Below are 25,246 nucleotides of genomic sequence, written 5' to 3' on the forward strand. Positions count from 1 at the left end.
GTCTGCCGAGGCTTGAGTTTCCCGGTTGTTATTGGGATTGAGTTGTGTGGCAGCCCCTTGTGCTTTCTTGCCAATATCAGTGGCATTCTCCAGGGGGAAGTGATTTTGCATTGAAATGTGAGAACTAAAAGCTGTAACAAAATTAACACAGGGTCCAGGGTTTCTGATGTGACTACAGAACTAGAGTGGGAATGGTTCCTAAAGCCTAATTCATCTGTGATTGAATTTCAGACCAAACAAAGCTGCCATGATGAGAAGGGAGAGAAATTCATCTCGGAGAGATTATGGATGAACAGGCTGAAGAAGTCGATATATCAGGGCAAAGTCTAGAGACTCATCCATTTTATTTTCAGTTCGGCTTTTCTTCCTGAGAGGCATGGACTGTGCTTTGGCAGTGAACATCTGGGGAAAACCCAGTGTTAGAATGGTCCCTTTGCCTGCATTTTCTGTAATTAAAATAGGTGTATATATTTGTGTGTGTGTGTGTGTGTGTGTGTGTGTGTGTGTGTGTGTGTGTGTGTGTTTGTATGTTAGAGGGGTTGCTCTTTAGGTTTTAAGAAATATAGAATTATGAGTGCCTTTTTAAAAAGCCCTGATGATTGAATATCTACATATACTCCGTTTAATAATGATATATTCCACATTGAGTAAAATTGCCAGTTTTTAAATATTCTTTTGAATATGTAATTTTTATCAATTGCTACAAAATTAAAACAACATCATTTTGTTCTTTAACTTGCTAGGCCTTTATATTTGGGATCTTTGTATGCAATGATTATTTCTTTTCTATCCTTATAAGTTATAAACTTCTTGGTGTGGCACCATGCCTTGGCGTTTGTTATCTATCCCTGTTCCATATACAAAATAGGTTTGTAATGCCTATCTGGAATGATGTAGTACATACCTTTTGTGCTTTACAAAAGATAATTTAAAAACTAACTCCAACGCTACACAAATTCTGGAATAATTGAAGTTATTTTACCTTGCAAGAGCTCTGAATTAAAAAATTGGATTCCGTAATGCTCTCAGCCAGCTGCAGTCCCATCTTTACATTAGCATCTGGGATTTTTTTTTTTTAAGATGAACAATGGGCTTCTGGTCATACCACTGCATTTTGTCTACATATCATTAGATTTACTACATGAAAAAAAAAAAAAAAAGACCAGAAAAATAGTAGGCGAATCCATATGTATCGGTTTGGGGATTGATTTGTCAGCTCTTATGCAGGCATTTTCTGAGTGTCCACAGTTATCAAGAACTATGTTAGATGTTTCAGATACAGAAACAAAGAACAATAGAAGTTCCTGCTGTCTTAATGTTTTTATTTTATTTTGAATATTTATTGCTGCAAAATTCATAAATGACATGATGATCTTCATCATGTTTTAGAGCTATACAGCCATCATTGCTGTGTAATTCTACACTATGCTCCTTTTAAAAGATGCACCCCTATCCATTAATAATGACTTTCCATCCCTCCTTTCCTTAGCCGTGGGAACAACCAATTTGTTTTCTGTCTCTGTGGATTTGCCTAATGTGGACATTAAGCATAAATGGGATCATATACTATGTGGCCTTTGTGTTTTTTTCTTTGCCACTTTGCATAATGCTTTAAAAATTAAGCCCTACAGTCATGTGAATCAAAACTGTATGCATCCCCCAACCCTCCCCAAGGTACGTGTGACTGCTAGGAAATAGACAAAGAGGGGTATGTTTGAATTTGTTTTTTGATGTAGGAAATTACATTAGCAGATACTAAATTCCAGGGAAAGTTCTAAGTAGGCACTTGGACATGCTAATCTGGAGTTCAGCAAGGAGGTCTGTACTGGAGATATAAATTGTAAAGTCATTATCATATAGATGATATTTAAAGCCACCAAGGTTAAACAGAGTCCTCTGTAGAGCATAGATGTAGCAGAGAAAGGCTGAGAAGGTTGACCCTGGAGAACTTAAATGACAATGGTTCAGAAAAATGAGGGGACGAGCTCCTGAAAAGGTCTGAGTCTTAGGGGAGTTGAAAGAGTGTAAGGTCCTGTAAGCTAAGTGAGGGAAGTGTTTTAAGGAGGGGTAGTTAGGTCCTGAAAGCTAAGTGATGGACATGTTTTAAGGAGGGGCAGTGAACTTTGTCATTCAGTGCTACTCCTTTAGGGAGGGAGGTGATGAGTGATAATTGCTCCTCGCTCTACCACTGACATAAAGGGGAAGGCTCAGAGCTGAGCTTGCTTCCTGTCTTCCCATGTTTCTTAATTGCTTAGATCTTCAGCAGGTTTGCTCTGTGGTCAGTTTCATCTCATCAGCCTTTCCTTTATTCATGCCAGCTATGACAAAGTACCCAGGACTGCCTATCTGTACTTTTGCTTTCTGCCACTATAACAAAATACCTGAGATCATCTGCTTACAACTTAGAAGCAGGCTTTGTTTTTCTCATTCTTTTAGTGAAGTGAATGCATGCTTAGGTGAGCCCAATGCTTTTATTCTTTGAGTTAGGGGTGATATATGTTAATGGTCAGATGCATGTCATAGAACAAACTGATCTGTTCATGTTCAAGGAGGAAAAAAGGCCAAAGTCTCTAGTTCCCTGAGAACACGTCTTCAGATGTCTGTAGACCTCTTGCTAGCTTCCACCTCTTCAAGGTTCTTTTTTTTCCTGTATACCCTGTGATCTAAGTGTTTAATACTAGGCCTCTGGAGGACTGCCTTCCTCAGTTTAAGTAGCTCAGTGTCAGTGTGCATCCTGCTCTGTGGGAAGCATGGACCGAACCCCTGGACGTATACTATAAACATGAAGGTATCCAAACATCTGAGCAACATTGCTGCTCATCCAACGTTTTTACATCCCGGTCATCCCCGGTGTGGTCCTGCATCCATTCTCCAGCCCAGGCCTAACATCTGGCCTTGTCACTATAGACCCTTTTATCCTAAACAGCATCACTGAATAGGCCTTTCCATTTTATAAAGCACTGAACTCACTCTTCACCCATGAGACTGCTTTCCTTGTTCCTGCTTTAAATGCATAAATTAAGCTTCTGCTATACAGGCCTGGTCTTGGGGATTGAATTTTATGTGCTTTATATAGATGAAAAGAGAACTACCACATGTGAACTTACCGTTCTCCTACTAGAATTCCCTGAGAGTTTGTTTTCTGCTGACAAGCTGATCCATTGGTAAAGTGAAAAGCTTAGACCTCAGACTTCAAGGCAGCCAGTGGGTGTACAAGGCGTACTGTGGCTTTCTGTGAACAGAATGGGAACGACTAATAAATTAGGTTTTGAAACATTGAACCATAACTTATTTCAATTCCTGTCATACAGGATTTTAAAGGAGACTGTATTGGGAGTCAGAATTGCCCAGACCTCCTAAGAGTGTCTTGAGCAATGTCAGCATCTCCTAGCACTGAGTTAGAGATTTAGTCAGTCGGTGACCAAGCTGTGCTCCTGAGAGTTTAGCCTTTCCATGGGATTGTGTTGAGTAAGAGGGGGGCAAGCCTACCATGGGCAGCATAGGCGCTTTTCTTAAGGCTGATACTTCCCCACAGTGCTTTCAAAAGGTCAGATGCCTATCACTCTCTCACGAGAAGCATCAACCATACACCGTCAGCTTCTTGCATTCCGCACATTAGTGCCCATCCTCCTAGCCACTCCTTCTCTCTTTGGTTCAATGGCGAGCAGAAAGCAAACGATCCATCCAACTGCAGGATAAAACAGATTTCGTAGAAAGAAAAGTGAGCTGCATGGTTCTGCTGATTGTACTTACTATTTGCCAAATGCAGATTGGGGAAGTAAAATTGATTTTATCAAGTCATTTTATGTGACTGTATACTACATTTTTGAAATTACAATGTATTATTGTTAATATTTTTGTTATTTACTTTTATTATGTTTCTGCATATGTATCTGTTTCATATATACTCTGTCTCTGTCTATCTCCCTCTCTCTCCTCTCTACCTCTCACTTTTCTCTCTCTCTCTGTTTCTCTCTGTGTGTTTCTCTGTTTCTCTCTCTCTCTCTCTCTCTTTCTCTCTCTCTCTCTCTCTCTCTCTCTCTCTCTCTCTCTCTCTCTCTCTCTCTCTCTCTGTGTGTGTGTGTGTGTGTGTGTGTGTATTGCCCATGGAGGCCTAAAGAGGGTGTTGGGCTTTCTGGAGCCTGGGATTAAGGGGTTGAGATCCCTAGCACAGGTACTGGGAACAGAATTTGCATCCTTTACAAGAATAGTTAGATAATCTTAAATGCAGAATCATCTCTTCAGTCCTGATTTATCTCAAGGGAAACGATGAAAATAAACAGTAAAAACATTTTTTAATAGATACAGTATGCTTCTACTTGTAGACATTCAGACTCTTAAGCTAGTATTTCCTGTGAGTTTGTATTCTGCAGATCTATGGGGTTTAGTTTTATCTGTACAGATTGATCTGAGTTCAGGACTGGCTTTTATTGAACGAAAGAAGCATGTTATGGAAAATCTTTCCTTGAGACAAGAGGAGGATGAATCTAATGAGCCTTATCTCATCTCGGTTCCTTAGATTTTCAAAGAATATATATGTGTGTGTGTGTGTGTGTGTGTGTGTGTGTGTGTGTGTTCTTGACTACACAGAAATTTAGGCCTTTTTATGGAAGACTGAGATAAATAGACCTCTAAAAGATTTTCCTAGTTCCTGGGGAAGGGGAAGGTAACACATTCAACTCCTCCCCCAAACTCTGAAAATGAAGAAGAAATCAAGTATTAAAATCTGAGATTTAATGCCTAGCTAAGGCAGGCAATGTTTTTTTCTGTGGGCAGAATGTAAATCTTTCTCCATTTATAATAAGCTGTAACTAGTTGCTACCCGTGGCAAAGCTTTGTCTTCAACATACTCCTTATTTGGGGAGCTTCCATGCATATATATAAATCAGTGAGTCCATTACTCAGGTTCCTCTGAGACTATCCCCTGCCAACCCTAAGCTGCTCTGTTACACTTAGTGCTTCAGAGCACAGACAAAGCTGTCCTAGCGTAGCCTGCTGCTGCTCAGGAGTCACAGCTCACTTGTTATATGGTATTTGCCAGCTCTAAAGTCAGGCGCTTATCTGAAAGGTGTCACTTTAATAGAAGCACAATTGATATTGCACATAATGGTCATAAAGGGTTTTGATTACTTTTAATAATACTTTTGATTAGGAGAACATTTTACTTTGGGTCTATGCAGGTAAATTTTCTTCATGTTTTGAATATTGATTTTTTAATACTAGTGTAGTATTTAAATATGCTATGTTAAAACATATATGTGGCTTTATTAAAAACTTTTTGTTTTATGAAAATAATAGTTATTATTTGTGTAAACATAATTATGCATTTGTACAGGCTTTATTTGTGTGTATTAGGAAGAAATTCAAAGTTAACACTGCCTCTGTTTCCTGAATGCTGGGATTAAAGAAGTCTGAGTAGTAGTATGCATATGTGTTTGCAGTCATGTGTACATGTTTGGGTATGTTCATGTGTGTGACTGCATGAAGGCATACATGTGTGTGCATATGTGTGACTACATCTGTGTTTGTTATATACTCATCCACATTTGTTTACAAAAAACTATAATTACTCTATTTCCCACTGTACCAATTCCCAGACTTTATGGAATTTTATTCTTTTTATCTAAATATGCATCTTTAAAAATTAATCCACACATTTAGATAACTTCAGTTTTAATGCTCGGTTAGTATTATCCTGAATACCATGGAAATGTTGCACAATTATTCATTTTGACTTCATTTACGATTTACTGATTGAAAATGTTCATAATGATAGAAAATTTTTACACTCTGCTCCAAGGATAGACTCAAGGAGGACACAGAGCTGTTGAAGTTTTGTTTTTACCCAGCATTTCACTGATTCTTCTGTGGTTCCCATTGTTCATCCCAGTCCCACTCATCTCCCCATCCTCATATCTGCCCTCCACCCTTCCAACCTCCCCCGCAAAAGAAAATAAAAAACAAATCATAGAAACCATGTGGTTGTGGAAGCTGCAGTGTGTCCCAGTGTGTCCACAGCATATCCCTCTGTCCACTGCTGTGTTCCATGGCAGCAGGAGGGCCACCGTGTGCTCTTGGCATTGGAGTTTGCTGGTGCTACCCAGACTATCTGTACACTGGCATTGTTTGATCATTTTGTCTGCATGTGCATGTACATTTTTCTAAGTAGAGAATTGTGGTTTATATAAAATACTAGAAAGTATGTGTGCCCTTATAACTAAGAAAAAAAAATGACCAACTAGATATGGTAACCTACTTCTAAAATCCTAGCACCAGCATACTTCAGAGGAAGATTGAGAGTTTAAAGCTAACCTGGTTTACAGGGTGAGACCTGATTTCCCAGAGTAAGAAAACAAACAAACAAACAAGAGACCTCCAAAACAACAACCAAATGCTGTCTGAGGGATTATCTACAAGCTAATCTTTTACAAGCAGACTCTTTATTAATAAATGAAATATTTGGCTTTAATATTATCTTACTTGTAGAGATATATCTCTTATTGAATTCATATCATTGAACACACATTTCTTTTTATTGGCTGAACTATCTTGCTATATTATATGAATTCAAATCTGATGATCCAAATCCAACCAGATGATACATATATACATTACTAGAGGTAGTTATCTGCATATATTCACACACACACACACACCACCTATTTTTTTGTTTATGTAGAGAATATATGTAGCAGTAACCAATCAATCTACTCAAATTGATCCCCACAGGGGCGTGGCATTCCTTACTACCGCCCCAGTGTTCTGTGTGCCTGAATAAAAGGCCCATATAGAGACTACATTTATATATGCCTTAAAATGCTCAGTGGCTTGGCCACTTCCTTACCTCCGCATGACTAATCTACCTTTCTCTAATAATCCTTAATAAAATCCATATTCTATCTTTGTTGCCCTGGGCCCACTGAGGCTTGGCATTGCTTCTCCCCACCTTTTCCTGTCCTGGCATATCTCTCTCTTTCCTTCTCCAGTGTATCCCTAGCCCAGGAATCCTAAAAGTTCTGTCTGCATCTTTACTTAACAGTTGGAACCAACTAGGGGCAGGGTTCCTCAGTTTCTTATTTGTGCGATTGTGCAAACAGGTTTTGCGGGGGACATAATTAGCATGAGAATACAAGTAGCTACAAATGTATTTAATTTTTGCATATATTTGCATTATTGTTTTTTCATTCTTTTCAAAATTTAAGATTATCTAATAATTTATTTTGAACTGTATGAGGACTTGGCAGTGATTTTTGAAAAAGAAGAACTGATTTTTTTTTAAATCGGTCTTCTTCCTATAAGCATGCATCATTAAGTGAAATTGCATTTCTGTCACATTAATATATCAGTTCTTTTCTCTTGAATATTTTGAGACAGAATTTTTCTTTCCACACTATATTTTCACATCTTCTAATAAGCTTCGGCATTAGCTTTGATTTGGAAACCCTGTCTGAAATGTGGACGTTCAAGTGCCTGGAGATATAGTTTGTTTATCTAGAAACAGGGATGTAAAGGGTGTCTGGTTTACTGATGTCTGTTTTCTTTAAAATGCCCCTTTTTTTGTAAAGCAACATGCCCAGATGAGATCGCAGGTGTGAGGCCTATGACTTGTCTCTCCAACTTCTTGTTGACCTACATCAAAGACTGCCACCAGCCTGCTCATCAGGGGCAGACAGGTGGAGGGCGCTTGGGCACCACTCCCTGCAGCTGATGCTTCCTCAGTGGCTGGCTGAAGGGAAACATGCAAGGCTGTTGCACAAGAGACTTTCCAACTTTTAGAAGACCATCTAAGACCATAAGTGCTGACTTTAGTCATATCATAGTCTAGATAGTATGCTTTTGTGGGAAAAATTAGTAAACAGGGGAAACAAGTTTAATAGATGGTAACAGAGGATGATTGGGTGTTACGGCACAAAGGAATGGATGCTACCATAGCAAGATTAGTATTTATGAAAATACCATTCAAATGATAAAGCTGCTAGACTGGCTGCTTCTTGGGAGTGAGGAAATATCCAGATGGAGACTCCAGTGAAAAAAGTAGTATTCATAGGATAAAAACATTGTCTAACTGAGAGAGGCTTTAAGTCTGTCAACAAGTTGGTCAGAATCAGAAGCAAGACTTTTGAGAATGTTGGAAGGGCCAGATGGGGTAGCAGCATCTTTGTAGAGATGGAGGTTAGCCAGTGAAATGCTGTGGTAGGCGTGGCTATCAGGTGAGAGGATTGCCTACCTTACTCTGCTCCGTGGTTGCTCCAGAGCTTGTCTCTACTGGCTCGTGTGTGGGGTTACTGATTTAGGGCTTTTGCTTCAGAGCAGATAGGAAGGCACTTGAACAATCCCATGTGTGGGTAAGTTAAGCTGAGCCTTGTGCAAGGTCACTCTGCTTTTGCAGATATGGTCAGTCATAACAGTTCCTATTGTTTTGAATGAAGAGGAAGTTGTTTTTGAATTACCTGCACAGGCACTCTGTGACCTGGATCTCTTCCTCTTCCTTTCCCTCTTTGTTTACTCCACACTGAATATTCTCCATGCTCTGTCATTTCCCATTCCTGCGACTACCTCCTTCCATCCTTCAGTGTACCAGATAGCACTCCTGGGATTGGGGGCGGGGGGACTTCTCTTCAAGCCCAGAAATAAGTCATGTCTAATGCTACAAAAAAAGGTTTCACCTTCATGATCTTTTTATTTCCTAGTTCCTGTCCTAGTGCCTGACATACAGTAGGCTTTCTAATAAATTTTAAATACTGAATGTTTTCCTTTCCCCTACAGTACTGACCAAATTTATTATTCATTTTCCTTAAAAAATTGTCATTATCATGATGAGTGACATCTACAGTTGTCTACTTTCAGCGGTTTTGTTTGTCCGTGAGGTATGAGATGGTATAAATGTTTCATTTTGGTAGAGTTGTTTTCTCTGCCGTCTCTTCCACTGACTTACATCACGACACCTGGGTTTCTGGAACTTAGTTCAACGGTGTTAGTTGTTGATATGTGGGAATATGTGCGTAGTAGAAAATGAATTGAACTTTCACCTGAGGTTACCTATATTGCATTCTCTTGTCCTATATGTCCAGAAAGGACTAAGATGTGAAGTAGGTAAGATAGTGAGTTTGCCAGTTCCAGGGGAGACCATTGGACAGAGGGAATGTACTTAGCAGGGGTTCTAAGACAGATGGGTCTGTGCTATGTGTAAAGTGACACAGTGGCATTGTGATGGGAACAGACTGAGGCAGGGAAGATTGAGCAATGAATTCAGAAAATCACAAGGCCAGGAGGAGTGGACTTGTTTTTATAGATCATTAAAAGGGATTTGGCTTTTATTACAAAGAAAAAAGGAAAGTTTTAGAGCATCATGAAGAAGAAAGAGAGTGCTTAGGAGAGACTTGCATTGTAATAGTACCATTGGTGTTACCACTCCATGGTGTAGCTGTGTCTGAGGGTGGTGAGAAGTAACAATATTCTTCATTTTGAAATATGGCTTGGTAAGATATCTGGTGGATCTGATGAGATAATGTATGAAGGTGAACAGAAAATAATGTCAAGGTTTTAGACAGAAGCAACCAAACGGCCTGGACATTCCTATCACCCCCAGGTCCCTGCGGAAGGATACATAGTTGGTACTTCATACAACTCTTTGGAATATGATCTCATTCTAGTGTTTAGCTTCAGCCTTTCCTTGGCTCTGTGTCTGGGGAAATACATACATGGCTGTTGAGCTGGAAATGTTTGCACGGAAGCTGTCTTCCCTGGACCATTAGCTTCCGGGCTGCTGTCCTTGTATGGTTCTTCAGAGCCCTTTAGTTGGTGGCCTTCGTGTGCCTCTGCTTCCTCCGGAGCTAAATTGACAAGTAATTCTGTTGTGCATTCTGTTTTAATAAAGGCTATTTCTATATTTTAGACTTTTGAAAAATAGCATTTAAAAAGCAGAATAACCAATCTTTAAAGAAATATATAGGAAAAGTACTTTTCCAGGAAGGGGTTGTAATTTTATGTGATGTATTTAGAAGATGTTGATAAGTAGCTCCTTTGTTCTGTGATTGTGTCACTGATTAGATGGAGTATTTCCTGAATGCCAGTATTTGAGATTCCATATTATATACTATTTGGCCAATCTCTTCTCTTATACTATTAATATCGGCTATATTATACAGGAGCAACATCATATTTTTTCTCTAGGAAACAACTTCTTACATTCCTTCTTTGTTTTTTGTTATTCCTTTGTAGACTGGCCCTTTCTGTAAGCTGGATTCATTTGTTTGTCATGTTTCATAATAATTTTGTAACCTCTAATGTGTTTTTGTCTCTATTCTAGTCATAACATGAACTTATTGAAGTCTTTAATTGTCTAAATCCATGTTGAATTTTCCACAGGCCTAGGCACAAAGATACCATTGTTATTGATTATAAATGCAATGAAATTATATTTTCTTATTAATCATATTTCTTCTGAAACCATTGACTATAATGATTTTTCAACAGCTAGAAGCTTATTTTATAGTGAATATTTGAATGGGAAAAATTTTTTGAATAAATATGCATTGACCAGTCAGCATTTTTGCCTATTTTGATTTACTGTGTTGGGGAATTCGTTTGATAATTGTGGGAGGAACTTAAGATACTTCTTATAAAAGAAATAAAGTATATTCATAATTAATAATTATAGCTGGATATAAAATTATCAGCTCTAAATGATAGTGACCATTTTTCCTGTTAGCACCCTAAGTATCCTAAAGCATCAATTTACATATTGTACTCATTTAAACTGTCAAGAAAATTATTACATTTGATGCTTGAGTGATTATAAAAATTGAAATAAATTTCTTTTGGACAACAATTACACTTTACTATTTTATGGAGTTTGAAGAAAAATGAGTTACTAGACCTAATTGTAATGAAAATTTAAAATTTTGGAATAAAAAAATTCGGCTAGAAATATTTTAAAGCACACACTATGGTTCATTCCTCTAAATTTTTTGTAGAGAGATGGAAGATTCAGACTCAGTAAACAGATTGCTTATTGTCACAGAGCTAATTGTTAATAAAGCTATAAAAGAAAACTTTATTCCCTTAAGGGCTTATTTTATAATCTGTTAGCTTATATTTTATTATGTATTCATTTATTTCAGCATATCCCCAAAACTGATAATATTTAAGGTAATGCTCTATCCTGATCTAACAATTTATTATTTACTTAGAATTGGTTAGAACAGAATAGACACATTCTATTGTAACTTCTCTTTCCATCAGTATCACTAGTGCCTTCATTAATCTCGTAGTCAATGTTCTGTTGCTTTAAAGAGACACCATTTGCACAGCAACTCTTTTTTTTTCTTTTTTTATTATATATTTTTATTTTCTATATTCTTTGTTTACATTCCAAATGATTTCTCCTTTCCCAGTTCCTCCCTCCCCATATGACCTATAAGCCTTCTTCTCTCCACCCATTCTCCAATCACCTCCCTCCTTTTTCTCTGTCCTGATACTCCCCTCCAATGTTAGATCAATTCTTTCCAGGATCAGGACCCTCTCCTTACTTCTTCATGGGAGTCATTTGTTATGCTAATTGTGCCTTGGATATTCAGAGCTTCTGGGCTATTTAATATCCACTTTTCAGAGATTGTATTCCATGTGTATTCTCTTTTGTGATTGGGTTACCTCACTTAGGATGATATTTTCCAGTTCCAACCATTTGCCTAAAAATTTCATGAATTCATTGTTTTTAATTGCTGAGTAGTATTCCATTGTGTAAATATACCACATTTTCTGTATCCATTCCTCCATTGAGAGACATCTGGGTTCTTTCCAGCTTCTGGCTATTATAAATAAGGCTGCTATGAATATAATGGAGCATGTGTCTTTATTGCATGCCGGGGAATCCTTTGGGTATATGCCCAGGAGAGGTATAGCAGGGTCCTCCAGAAGTGTCATGTCCAGATGTCTGAGGAACCACCAGACTGATTTCCAAAGTGGTTGCACAGCAACTCTTATAAAGGGAAGCCTTTATTTGGGGCTTGTTTACAGTTTTAGAGGTTTAGTGCATTGTCATCATGGCAGGGAGCAGGATGGTGCTCAAGTAGACGTGTTATTGGGGAAGTAGCTGAGAATTCTAAATACAGATGTGCAGGCAGCAGGAAGAGAGAGAAAGCCACTGGGCTTGGCTTGGGCTTTTAAAAACTCAAAGCCCGCTACCCCCATCATTGACACATTTCCTCCAACAAGGCCACACCTTCTAATCCTTCTCATAATTGTCACTTCCCCATGACCAAGCATTCAAATGCATGTGCCCATAGGGGCCATGCTTATTTAGACCTCCACTATTAACTTTGTGCTAGGGCAGAAAAACCCTGGATAAAACTTTAAAAATACATTAAATTTATTTTATGAGCTAACAGGAAAGTATTAGTGAAAACAAAACAGAGCAACTCAGGGAGAGGTTTGAGAAAGTTGTGTTGGACATGGTGCTACTGTTGTAATCTCAGCACTGGGAACCATCCCTTGGAGGATAGTATGGGAGACAGAGAAACTGGTAGAGGAAAGGAGGGAGGGCTGGAGGCAAGATGAAGACATAGCCTTAAGTTGTTTGTCAGCCCCATTAAACTTGCAGAGCTCAAGAGACCAAGAAAAATGCCCAAGATGACTTCACCTTGGCAGTCTCATTGTGAACCGTTTGGATTCTTTGTGAATTCCATGCCCTCCCACAGTCTCTGCACCTCTCCTGAGATTATGAGAAAATTATCGTGGAGGTGATGAAGAGGATAAAATTCCCTAGAATGTTTATAACTTTTAAGTGTCCCCACACTCTGTGTGTGTCTGTGTGTGTACATGCATGTGTGACTCTGTGTATCCTCTGAGTGGTTTCCAAACATTTCCAAATGTATGTTTAATCTAAGATGGGTTTTAAGTTGCCTTTTCTCTTTGTTGGAGAAGCTGACAGGCCTGAATGTGTTTGGTAAATTTTTCTGACCAGGGATTGAAGAATTAGTACAGATAAAATTCTGTGGGCTATATGAACCTCTAGGTATTACATGCATGACTTGCACACAGGGGAAAATGAACCAGATTCAACTAAGGTGAAAGACAAACAAAACTTAAAGCCTCCAAAGAGCAGGTTTCTTCTTTCTGTGGAATGATTTCAACTCATAATCTACCACCCCCTGGTGGGGGTAGGGCCAGGGGGATGGAGTCGTCCTACCCTCTTGCCTCTCATATTTTCCTTGGTTTCCTGACTTTCTTTCTTTTTATAATTGACTTATAACAGCATGATTCTATGTGTGTATAGTTAAAAGGCTTAATTTTCATATTTAGGTTCATCTAACTAATCCCATTTTATATATATTAAAATGTTTAACCATTTTTTCATGAATGGCTTTGTTGTCAAACTACAATTTCTCCCACTACTTTTTCTTGTTGAATAGGAGAGCAGACTTCTGCAATCATACATAAGAAGTGGAACAGTAAAACTTTAGCTATGAACTTTATAATAATTATAAATCACCTGGAAAAATTCAGAATAAATATATCAATGTTTCAGATAGCTGTATCAGATACATTGGATATTTTCCTCGGTGGACAGTAGAGCTTACACTTTGTGCATTTATTGAAACACAGGACCCGAACCTTCAGCTACACAAACTTTGATCCTCCTCCATGGCAGTTGTCACTATTAGAATTATACATAGAAAGGTGTGTGTGTTGGGGTGTGCTGAATTTATCTTTACTCCAAATTGTGCAAAGATTTTAGCTCACTTGGAAGTCTCATTTTACTTTATTTTAATTCATTGTGCACGTGTCTGTATGTTTGTTTGTGTGTGTGCCTTTTTATATTCATCTGTGTACGGGGAACATAGTGCACATGGAACATAGAGTGTACATGCGTGGCTTTTGTTTTTCCCTGTGCATCCTGAGTCCTCACACTCACATAGCAAGCATTTTACCAACTGAGTTGTCTCCCTAGATTCAAGACTGATTATAATTCCAAGAAATTTGTGAAATGTGCTGTCTACAGTGACTGGAAAGTTGGCTTGCTAATTAAACTTAGTAACTGTGGGTTTGCTGGTAATGTTCTTTAAAACCACCTGTCTGTGATGCAGGTGCTTCCCATGAGCTGTGAAACACTGCTCTTCCTCTGCGGATGCCAGTTCTGCTTATCTGTATAGGGAAGCTCAACAATGCTGCTATACAACTGTATTTTGACTCTTAAATTTTTGTTCTCAGAGCTCACTATTTACCCTTTTTCTCTCAGTTATTTAGGGTCATTATTCTTCATGCCTGTCATGCTGATTTCTTCAAATTAATTTCCTTCCAACTTAGGGAGTAAGAAGATTTAAGTGTTTCTCTGAGTATTAAGCCAATGAAAGCATTTTCTAGCACCAAATTTTCCATCTGAACTGGAATTCATGCAGTTCTCATTCCCAATGAACTACTTTGTAGATTGCTTAATAGGTCTAGACTGATGGTTACACGTCATATTCAGTTTTTTGGTTCTCCTTGTCATAAAAACCCAGTATAGTCTACAGCCATCATTAGTGGTCTTTAGTTGGTCACATGTGCATGGGAGATTGCAAACGAGCCTGCTTTATCAAATCAGTTCCTCATTGCACTCTGCTATCCATTGCATCTTGTTTTAGTTTAATAAGAATTCCTGAGCACACAGTAAAATACCCCACATTCCAAAATTCAATCGGTGAGAGAAACCCTCTTTTAGTAATGTGACAAAATAGTATATCTACTTAACAGTAACACTACAGATAGCACGTAGAGTTTCTCACACTTGGCAATTTAAAAATGCTGCTGGGCTCAGCATAATCAAATATACGTTGTAATATCTTCTGAAACAGGAGATACCTATACACAGATGAATGTGAAAATACACACACATACACACACACACACACACACACACCAACATGGAGTGAATGCAGCACCCCCGCCATATCTTTATCTAATTCTAATACTGACAACAACCATGCTAAGAGGATCAGTGAGATCCTGTGGGGAGCTGGCTGTGATGGCAAGGGAAGTCGACAGGAGAATAAATTACTGATATTTCTTTTGCTTTCTAACCAACTATTCTCATCTGTTATCTCCATATGCCTAGTCCTTTCTGTTAATCAACTAGTTATTGGAAGAAAGAAAACAAAACAGAATAAACAAAACCAAAAAGTCCCAATCAAACAAAGGACACTAAATTATAATATTAAAGTATCCGTTTTTTGGGAAAAAGTCTGGAAATTTTATTAAAGATTAAGCATAACCTTTGCTTAAAAGAATTAAAAACATTCTTTCTCACATATATGTATATGGATATTCATATCTTCAGTGTTTGTAAGCCTTGCAAAGTGAAGATCCCTTGTGATTAGTTGATGAATATTGGAATAAATTAAATGTGCTATGCATGTACAGTCATAAGTAACAATGTAGTGTTGAGAAAACACTATGTAAATGAAGTCCAACACTTTATATGTAACAGAGTTATTTGGCTTCAGGCATACAACCTCTGACCGGGAGGCACTGCAATAAGGTAATATATTCAAGATCATTAAACTAGTTAAAAGAATGGGAAGAAAATGGATCAATGCAATCTCCTATGTAGCTTAAAATGAAGTGAGTTGGAAGATAATGACACTGAGACAGACGTGTTCCACAAAGATGGTCAATTGAAGTTCCCTTTTGCCTTATTGATCAGACATTGAAAAATATACACAGAGTGGCTGGTGGTTGTTTGGTCAGTAGCTCACCCTTTTGTAGAATGTGCTATTTCATTTCTTATCCAAAACCTCCTGTGCTGCCACAGCTGCATCCTAATAACTTTGTCTCTGGAAGCGCTCTGGGTGGCCACAGTTTTAAAAAAATGATTTACACTTTTAAATTATGAGTGTGTGAAGCTGGGCAGTGGTGGCACATGCCCTCAATCCTATCACTTTGGAGGCAGAGGCATGTAGATCTCTGGGCATTTGAAGGTAGCCTGGTCTATGAAGATAGTTTTAGGAAAGCCAAAGTTACGTAAAGAAACTCCGTCTCAAAAAATAAGATAGATGGATAGGTAGGTAGGTAGGTAGGTAGATAGATAGACAGGCAGACAGATAGATAGATTCTTAGAGGGGGTGTGAAAGGGTCTATATGGAGGGGTTTCAATACACATTTGACTACAATTGTCTGTGGGGCCTCAAGGGGGTATTGTATCCCCTTAGCTGGAGTTACAGGCAGTTGTAAGCTGGAAATGAAAATCATGTCCTCTGGATACTGTTTATGTCTGTTTCTCTAGTCTCTCAATTATCACATTTTCTAGTAGATTAGGATGTAAGATTATTAACCTTAAAACATGTTGATTAATTCTTCTTTCTATGATATCTTATACTTCCCAAATTTGTAATTGACTGTTAGATAATTGAAGTATTCCCACTCCTTGTCCTCCCTTTCCTTTTTCTTTCCCCTTTCCCCCTCTTTTCCCTCTTTCCCCACTTCTTTCTCAAACTTTCTTTTCTCGGTATCAAGGTGTGTATTTCTTCTTTTGATTTATAAGCAAAGGACCATCTACATTAGTGATATTGTCTTCCAGTTCACTTTATCTTAAAGCTTGATTTGCATTGATACCCTTTTCTCTCACTTTCTTAATTAACTAGATTGTTATAAAATTTATTTGTTACTTAGAACATAATCTCTTCTAGTTTCTTCCTTGGTATCCTGTGACTTACTATAGACCAGGCTAACCTTGTACTCTGACACCATCCTGCCTCTGCCAGGCCAGTGCTGGGATGAAAGGCATGAGCCAGGACACCTGACAACTGTGTTCAGGTTTACATCTATAAAATGAGACAGTCTTCTGTCTTTGTAGGCATTATTTTATGTTTATTTATTTACTGAAATCTAGGAGAGCTTGTTTCGCTTGCAGCAATTCCCAAATATGTTTTTAGATCACAGATATTTTCAACAAATGAGATACATCATGAACATTGTATACTGTTACTTGTTTTTATTCAAGGCAAGTGGCATGTGTCCTACTTACAGGAACTTATATAGTCATACCACCCCTAATTGACGTTATAGTCTTCTTCTCTGAGTCATAAGTTCATGAGGGACCCAATGAGTTCCCCTTTGTTATCCCAGTGAGTAATACGTCCTTGGAATCTTCTTCCTTTTGATCTTCCCCTCATCCTCAAGTGTCCTGGAGTAAAATTTCTTAGGTACTTGCTAACAAATGCCTCTTTTCTTCTATTTATAGCTCAGAAGAGGGGTCGCTATGATTCTGAGCTGGTAGAGTGGGAAGAGTGTCATTCCAAGCACTTACCCTCTATCTGCCTGCCAGTTTAGACTCCTCCCACCTGACTGCAGCATGTACTGCACCCTCATAGATACTCCATGACAGGAGCTTCTACCACTCCCTTTAGGCAAGCCCTTCCCCCGCCTCATCAAGGCTTTCTTTATCTCTGATGAATTGCCTAAATTTCTCTCTTACTAGAACCTTCCATTATGCTTCCATTTTGTCCCATTGTCAGAAAGGTTCTTCCCCCAGACCCTGACTCTCCCATGTTGGACAATTGTCTCCTCATGCTCCCAGTTCCACATAGCCCCCTCCTCTGGGTTCACGGAAGCAGAAGCGGCTGGTAAGAAAGCCTTCATCATTTTTTATTGTTTTCCTTGAAGTTAGTTCCATTCATCACTGCTTACCTTAATCCTTTAATTCTGAAGGGAAATTGAGCATGAATTTCCTCAGTTTTTATAAAGTTTCAATCTTTTGCTTTGTCACTCCACTGTTGTTCTCTGTGATAAAATAGCACAGTGACAAAAATTTCAATATAGCTTTCTGTTTGTTTGTTTTAGGTATTTGACTATATTATACAAGTCTGGTTCTTGACAAAGGAGGAATACTATACACATACAAAATGCTTGGTTTCCTTTGTAATAGGGATTGCAGGTTTCATTTCTCAGTGGACCTGTTGTGACTGTGCATGACACAGGAGATTTTGTATTGTGTGTGGAGATGACTGCTCATGCCTGAGAGAGTGAAGACTAGCTTCTTGGTTGACAGAGGACACCCACATTTCATCCTGTTAGTTGCTGTGTAACCCACAGTGCTATTCATCCTGTTAGCTGCTGTGTAGCCCACCATGCTATTCATTTTGTTTATAGAGGCTGTGTCCACACTGTTAGGGCTGATTAGGACGGTGAGCAGCATTGGGCTGGGGAGTATTTCCTGAATATTAGTCCCAAAGTCATTTTCGGATTTTGAGCACCAAAATAGAAAGGTGATGAAGGAAAGCAGGACAGAAGGAGGGAGGAGAGGGGCAGGGAAGGAAATATTCCCTGCAACCTGCATGCCAGGGCTTCTCCTCTTACCTGCCACTTAGCTTAGGACTCGTCAGACTACATCTTTCTTGCTTTATCTCTTTCCCTCCATTTTTAGTTTTTGCATTTGTTTTTTTGTTTGTGTGTTTGTTTTTGTTTGTTTGTTTGTTTTTTGAGACAGGGTTTCTCTGTATAGCCCTTGGCTGTCCTAGAACTCACTCTGTAGACCAGGCTTGCCTCGAACTCAGAAATCCGCCTGCCTCTGTGTCCCATAATGCTGGGATTACAGGCGTGCACCACTACCGCCCCATGCTTTCCCTCCATTTTTAAAATGAAATGACACTTCTTAAGTATTTTAAACATATAGATACCCCACAAAAATTAACACCATAATGGTGATAGATCCATGAGGTGATAGAACATGGGGGGGTGGAACAATCACACTGTTTGCTTGTGGAGAGGAAGCCAGAGAGAAGCTATTCTGTGGGCTTTTTATGTAGGAAACTAGAGGTGCGGTGTGGTACCCCTGATGAGAGCATGTGAAGGGTATATTGGATTCCTTTGTTTTAAAAAGAGAAATAGAAAAGAAAAAAAACCAACTCGTCTCTTTAGAAGGCACAACCACTTGTTGTCTTCTGTCTTCATGCTCTTTGTAACCTGGAGAGCCCTGGCCAGTCATCACGTGGCTGAAGTGCTTCTCGTGTTCCATGCGGGCAGTCTGCAGAGAAGCATATCTAGGTTTTCATGTTGGGACTGTATCAGAAGGAAAAGGTATGTCTCACTTCAGTTGGATAATGCAATGTGCTTCTATAAAATATGCTGCTTGTGTGATCATTTCAGAGAAGGAGAATATGATATTTTTAGTTCACTTGTATCTTTAATCAATGAAATTTTTTTAGATATTGACCTGAATATCCAACATATGTTTAGTCTTGATTTTATGAAAAATCCATAAATCTATCATCTCATCATAAAGTTGGACTCAGTGTTCTATATTTTGGAATTTTTATTCCCCTTCATTTTCTTACTCTACACCTGAGTTCCTATGAAGAGAACATGATGCTGTGAAGTCCGTTTATAATGTTTATATATGTTTAAAATGCATAGACATCAGACTGAAGTGTGAATACTGACCTACCATAGGCATCCTTGAGCAGGCCCTGTACTTTTGATTCCCCAAAATATGCCTTCATTTCTTAATTGTTTTATTTGATAATAGTACTTCAGGGATATTATTCATGTCAAGAGAGGGGATTTTTTATAAGAAGTCTAGCAGAGTATCCCTTCTCTGGTAGCTACGTAGTGACTCTGTATCTCTTTTCCTTCCCCCTTGCCTTCTTTATTTATATCTAGGGTAACAGGAGAAGCCTTGATCACAACAGTGGAAGAATCCAAGAATAAAAGTCTGTGAGCTATCATGAGAATCTTGGCAAGGTGTTTGTTCAATTTACGCTGGAATAAGTAGCTTATTTCTATTTAGGACAATGTTGTCTACGAATAATATTTTAATTCATTTAACTCTTAAAACCTGGATTCCTGACTGAGCATATTTCTTCTAAAAATACTCCAGTAGTTTCTTCATAGGCATTTTATAGTCATAATTCACGTCTTCCAGAGAAGAGAGTTTCTTCATTTTGTCAATTGATGTATTCATTCAACAAATGCTAAGTCCAATGGTTGGTTACAAGCATCAGCCTCTGTACTTGTCAGCCTCTGGCCTCTCAGGAGACAGCTATAGCAGGCTCCTGTCAGCAAGCACTTCTTGGCATCCATAATAGTGTCTTGGTTTGGTGTCTGTGTATGGGATGGATCCCCAGGTGGGGCAGTCTTTGGATTGCCTTTCCTTCAGTCTCTGTTCCGCACTTTGTCCCAGTGTTTCCTTTAGACAGGAGCCCTTCTGGGTTAAGAATTTGGCAATGAGTGGGTGGCCCCATCCCTTAAATGGGGGGGGGGCTTTGTCTAACCTTTGGATATGGTCTCTTCAAGTTCTCCCTCCCCTTTGTTTGACATTTCCTTTAATCTCATTGCTGTTGGGTTCTGGAACTCTCTTGCTTTTCTGGCATCTGGGACTTGCTGGTGGCTAGCCCCAGTTCCCTATCAACCTTTGCTAAGCATATCTATTCACTTTCCTGACCATCAATATATCATCCCTGTTTCCTCTCATACTTGATCCTGCCCCTTTTATCCCTTCCTCTCCTCTATTCTTCCCAGGTCCCTCCCACCCTCTACCTCCCTTGAGTATTTAGTTCTGCGTTCTGAGAATAACTGAAGCCTCCACATATCCGTCTTCCTTCTTCTTGAGCTTCATGTGGTCTGTGAATTGTATCTTGGATATTCTGAGCTTTGGAGCTATTATCCACTTATTATGTAGTGAGTATGTAGCATGTGTGTTATATTGTGACTGGGTTACCTCATTCAGGATGATATTTTCTAGTTCCATCCATTTGCCTGCAAATTTCATGAAGTCATTGTTTTTAATAGCTGAGTAATATTGTATAAATGTACCATTTTTCTATATCCATTCTTCTGTTGAGGGACATATGGGTCCTTTCCAGCTTTGGCTATTATAAATATGTCTCCTATGAACATAATGGAGCATGTGTCCTTATTACATGTTGGAGCATCTTCTGAGTATATATGCCCAGGAGTGGTATAGCTGGGACCTCAGGTAATACTATGTCCAATTTTCTGAGGAACAGACAGATTGATTTTCCATAGGAAGAACAACAATATGAACCAACCAATTTCCCAGAGATTAAACCACCAACTGATGTATACACATGGAGAGACCCATTGCTCCAGCCACATATGTAGCAGAGGATAGCATTGTCTGGCATCAATAGGAGGAGAAGCCCTTGGCCTTGTGAAGGCTCGATTCCCTAGTATAGGGGATTGCCAAGGTGGTGAGATGGGAGTGGGTGGGTGGGAGAGTGGTTAGGGGAGAGGGGAGATCCAGAGAGGAAACCTGGAAAGGGATAACATTTGAAATGTAAATACATAAAATATTCAATGGAAAAAATGCTTGTTACGTTCTAGGAACTATCCCAGATACCAGGGATTCATTGCTGATTAAAATGTTTTGTGTGTGTGTGTGTGTGTGTGTGTGTGTGTGTGTGTGTGTGTGTGTGTGTGTGTGTAATCTTCCAGATTGAGGCAACCTAGTCACAATATAACACACATGATATCTACTCACTAATAAGTGGATATTAGCTCCAAAGCTCAGAATACCCAAGATACAATTCACAGACCACATATCCTTAGCCACAATTTGAGTCTCAATATGATATTGTCTTTGAAGTGTTTTTGTTGTTGTTGTTGCTGTTGTTGTTGTTATGTTGTGTTGTGTTGTTTGTTTCTGGCCTGGCTTTTCTTCCTAGATTTATTTGAAACTCACCCTTTATTAAAACATTATCACCATGAGTCCTAGCTTGCTTTTCTGAAATAGTAAATTGGTTGTGGATGAGGATATTCTGCTGCTATTACTTTCTCTTTGATTCAAGACTGCACCTCAGGGCTGTGTTCAGGTCCCTTTAGAGGCTGAAGGGTAATGGTATCACCAGCCTGAGTTGTAAGGGCACAACATGCTTTAAGAATAGACTTATGCTGAAGAACTTAGTCTGTAAGACTGCCCTCTCTGCCAGTGTGACCCTCCAGGTCAGGAAACTCAAACCACTCAGCTGGCCCCGAGAGCCAATTAAACATGCTCTTTATTGATGCAAGTAGGCACTCCATACTAGTTATTCTGCACATCTTTTCCAAAGTCAGATATTCATTGTAAAACACTCCATCTTCCCTGTAATTCTTTGCAATGTTGAAGCCCAGTTTGATAGCTAGGACACATTCAGAATGTCATTTGGGACATGCTGTTTTCTGTAACTTAACGGAAGTCACTAATACATTCTGTTCTATTTTAATTTAAGAACTCTGCAATGAATATTTGTTCACAGTACCAGCATCTATATATTTGATATTGATTCTTTTAGCTGAAAAATTAAGAGTCGAGAACAGTTTATTTCTTCTTGTCACATTCTGAATGTTCCTAGCAATTTTCTCAATCTGTTACTGCAGTAATACTGACTCACAGGAATGTTTTATTCAGTTATTACAAATTTGTTTGTTACAAATTCCTTTGTTGGACTTATTATATATATTGACCATTACTGTTGCCAAAGTAATATGGAAGTACACCCTTAAATGTGTGTACTGGATATCAAGCACTGTGCTGAATGTCCTTATGTACAATTTCTCATTTAGACATTCACACATTAGGTTTGAAGGAATTGATCATAATTCCTATTTTATATAGGGGCTAACTTAGGCTTAGATTATTTTAACAAATTTATCGTGCTTACACTAATAATAGGAAACAGGTGTGGGATTTGATTAAAATTTTCTGATTGTTTCTGTCTCACCGTGATCATTTCAAGGGCCAACATTTGTTTCCATTTTCTCTGAGGCATTGGATTTCTCTGTCTGTGTTATTAAGATGACTACAGTCATTATCCGTGACAACAAATCTCAGCTTGAGAGAGTCAAGGAATAGGTAAAGTTAGCAGCTAATTTCTTCCATATGAGTTCTAAAGGAATGGTCTAGTCTGTGAGTGCTAAAATGTTGTCATACTGCAGTTGTTCTTGGCCTTGGGGGTTGTTGCCAGTCTTCTGGGAGAGCTTGTCACACCATTCTCCTCATTGCAAAAAGCAGGAAATATGACTAGGGTATTCTTCCATCATCCTGTGCTGTATAGCCTGTTTGTAATCCTACTGTCAATTTCTTTTTCATTCCAACCATCCATCATCATTCACCTTCTCTCTGGTGCCCATCCCCTGGCCTTCCCAGCTGAGATTAGACTGCAGGCATAATGAATGAAGGGAGAGCTGCCCCTGCCTGCTCAGTGCCTGTCACAGCTTGAGCAGCTTGCTCCTTAATGGTCTTGACAGCAGTTCCCAGGCTACTTGGCTGAATGGGAGGGCATGTGAGGAGAGGTGAGTTCTAGTTCTCTCCCAGAATACTGAAATGCCAAGCATCCATTTCTAGTCCATTTTGATAGTAGAGACACTCATGCTTTGTGAACTTGGGTCAGAGTCTTTCTTTTTGTTCTGATAGCTTATTTTCAAAGATAGTTCTTTGGGATGCTGTTTCTTCTTTTCTTTAATTGGTAATTCCATACCTTTGTCAATTTTGTGCTATTACAACAGAATATCACAGACCAAATTATCTATAATGAAGAGAAATTCAATAGTGTTTAGATCTGAAGGACTAGCAGTTGAAATTAAGGGGCAACAAGTAACTTTTTTGCATATCATTCCATAATAGAAGACATAGAAAGGATGAGAGAGAAGAAGGAGTCAGATTTCTATAGTCACCCGTGCCCTTGGAGGTTTGCTGGAATTACTCATGAGTATGCATCCCCGTGGCAAAAATCTCAGATCTCAATAGTGGTGAATTGGGGCTTAAGAGTCCAACACATGGTATTGGGGGGTGGTGCATTTATTCTGTAGCACTTTATAACCTAGATTTAATGGCTTGATTTATAAAGAGGAAATCCTACAAGATGCAGTGAAGGTGCACATAAGCACAGAGCTGGAGGAATACACGAGGTCCTGTAGGTAGAATTTTGGTTAAGGCTTAATGTAGACAGAGAAGAGTCTTTTCACTTTTAATTACATTGGCACGCTACATGAGGCCATTATTGTTTCCCTCAGCTCCCAGGAGTTTTGAGCAGGGGACTGCAGCTAAGTTTGGAACTTCATACCCTGCCTTCCTCCTTTTGTTGCTATAGCTTCCTCTCTCCCACAGACATATCTAGTGCCTCCAATCTTCATTGTTAATATTGTTTTTTTTTATTGGCTCCACTTCTTAACCATTCCTGTAAGCGCACATTTATTAGATATTCCTACTACCTGTAAGGCTTTAGGAAGACAGAATGAGTTGCTCACATTTGCTGGGTTTCTATAGTTAACAATAGTTCTTCCTATGCTTTTTTATTTCATCTTAATATTTTGTCCATATAGGTGTCCATTTGTTTTTCCATCAATATAACATGTGCATGTTTACTTAACCTCTTTAGGTATTGATAAGTTATGTAAGTACTAATGAAATCATGTGGTGATAATAAAATTGGAAGAGTTAACATTTGTGTGGGTTGTTTTTATATAAAGTTGCTTTTAATAGAGTTGTGAGCTTTAGAAAACAAGATTGGGTGTCTTAAGCTAGATATTGTACTTAAAGGATTGGCAGAAGAAATACCCCTCCAGAAATGAGCCCAGCATGGCCGAGGCCCACATGGGCATGAGTACCAGGTATGCAGTGTAAATGAAGAGCTAGCAGTCTGCAGCCTTGTTACTCTAAAAATATGGAGTCCTTAAAATCAGAAACTTGATATTTTTAGAAATCATTAAAAGTTACCTACTTTAGTTCATATCACTTTGAGATAGTACTCAAGCTGAATAGAATTGTTACTTTTGTATCCATCTCATACAAAGGCTTTTTTTATTCTGTTTTGTTTATGTTGTTGCTAGAGTCCAGAAGAGAAATAAACTTGTATTTCATGTACTCTTCTCCTTGGTTATTCCATTCTGATTAGGTGCTGTGGTCTTGGAAGGAAAATTCGTATTCCTAGTTTCTTTTCTCTGTAACTGTTTACTATGCTCTTTTTTCTTTTTCTTTTTCTTTTTTTTCTTTAAAGGAACACACTTTGCAGCCTGGTCCTTTATTTCTGTTTTGTGCATTAGGCCATGAATCCGTATGGAATGGGCTTCAACAGCTCAGTCACTTTTTCGTTAGTCCTCACACAGTGCGCTCCAGCTGAACCCAGGGACCCTTCTCTTTGGCTTTCTTCTGATCATTCTCCTTCCCCCGCTCCAGGAAGCTGTCTCTGCTCTTCCAGTGCTTGATGTGCTAAGTCCGAACGTTGATCCTCTTGGCCAGAATCTGCCCTTAACCTGCTTGTTTAGAGTGATGCCC

The 25,246-nt window shown here is 38.8% G+C and overlaps 1 protein-coding gene across 3 annotated transcripts in view; it reads left to right on the forward strand.

The window, feature by feature from the left end:
- Positions 1-25,246, forward strand: part of Exoc4 (exocyst complex component 4) — a 772,455-nt gene that overhangs the window by 326,174 nt on the left and 421,035 nt on the right. Inside the window, exon 10 of one of the 3 annotated variants that reach the window (XM_052173404.1) lies at positions 232-409. The exons of the other annotated variants lie outside the window; for them this stretch is intronic. Coding sequence (XP_052029364.1) covers positions 232-251 — 20 coding nt within the window. The 3' untranslated portion in view covers positions 252-409. Of the gene's footprint in view, positions 1-231; positions 410-25,246 lie in introns of those variants that run through there. 3 annotated transcript variants of the gene reach the window in all.

Source organism: Apodemus sylvaticus, chromosome 2, assembly GCF_947179515.1.
Source record: "Apodemus sylvaticus chromosome 2, mApoSyl1.1, whole genome shotgun sequence".
Taxonomy (NCBI): domain Eukaryota; kingdom Metazoa; phylum Chordata; class Mammalia; order Rodentia; family Muridae; genus Apodemus; species Apodemus sylvaticus.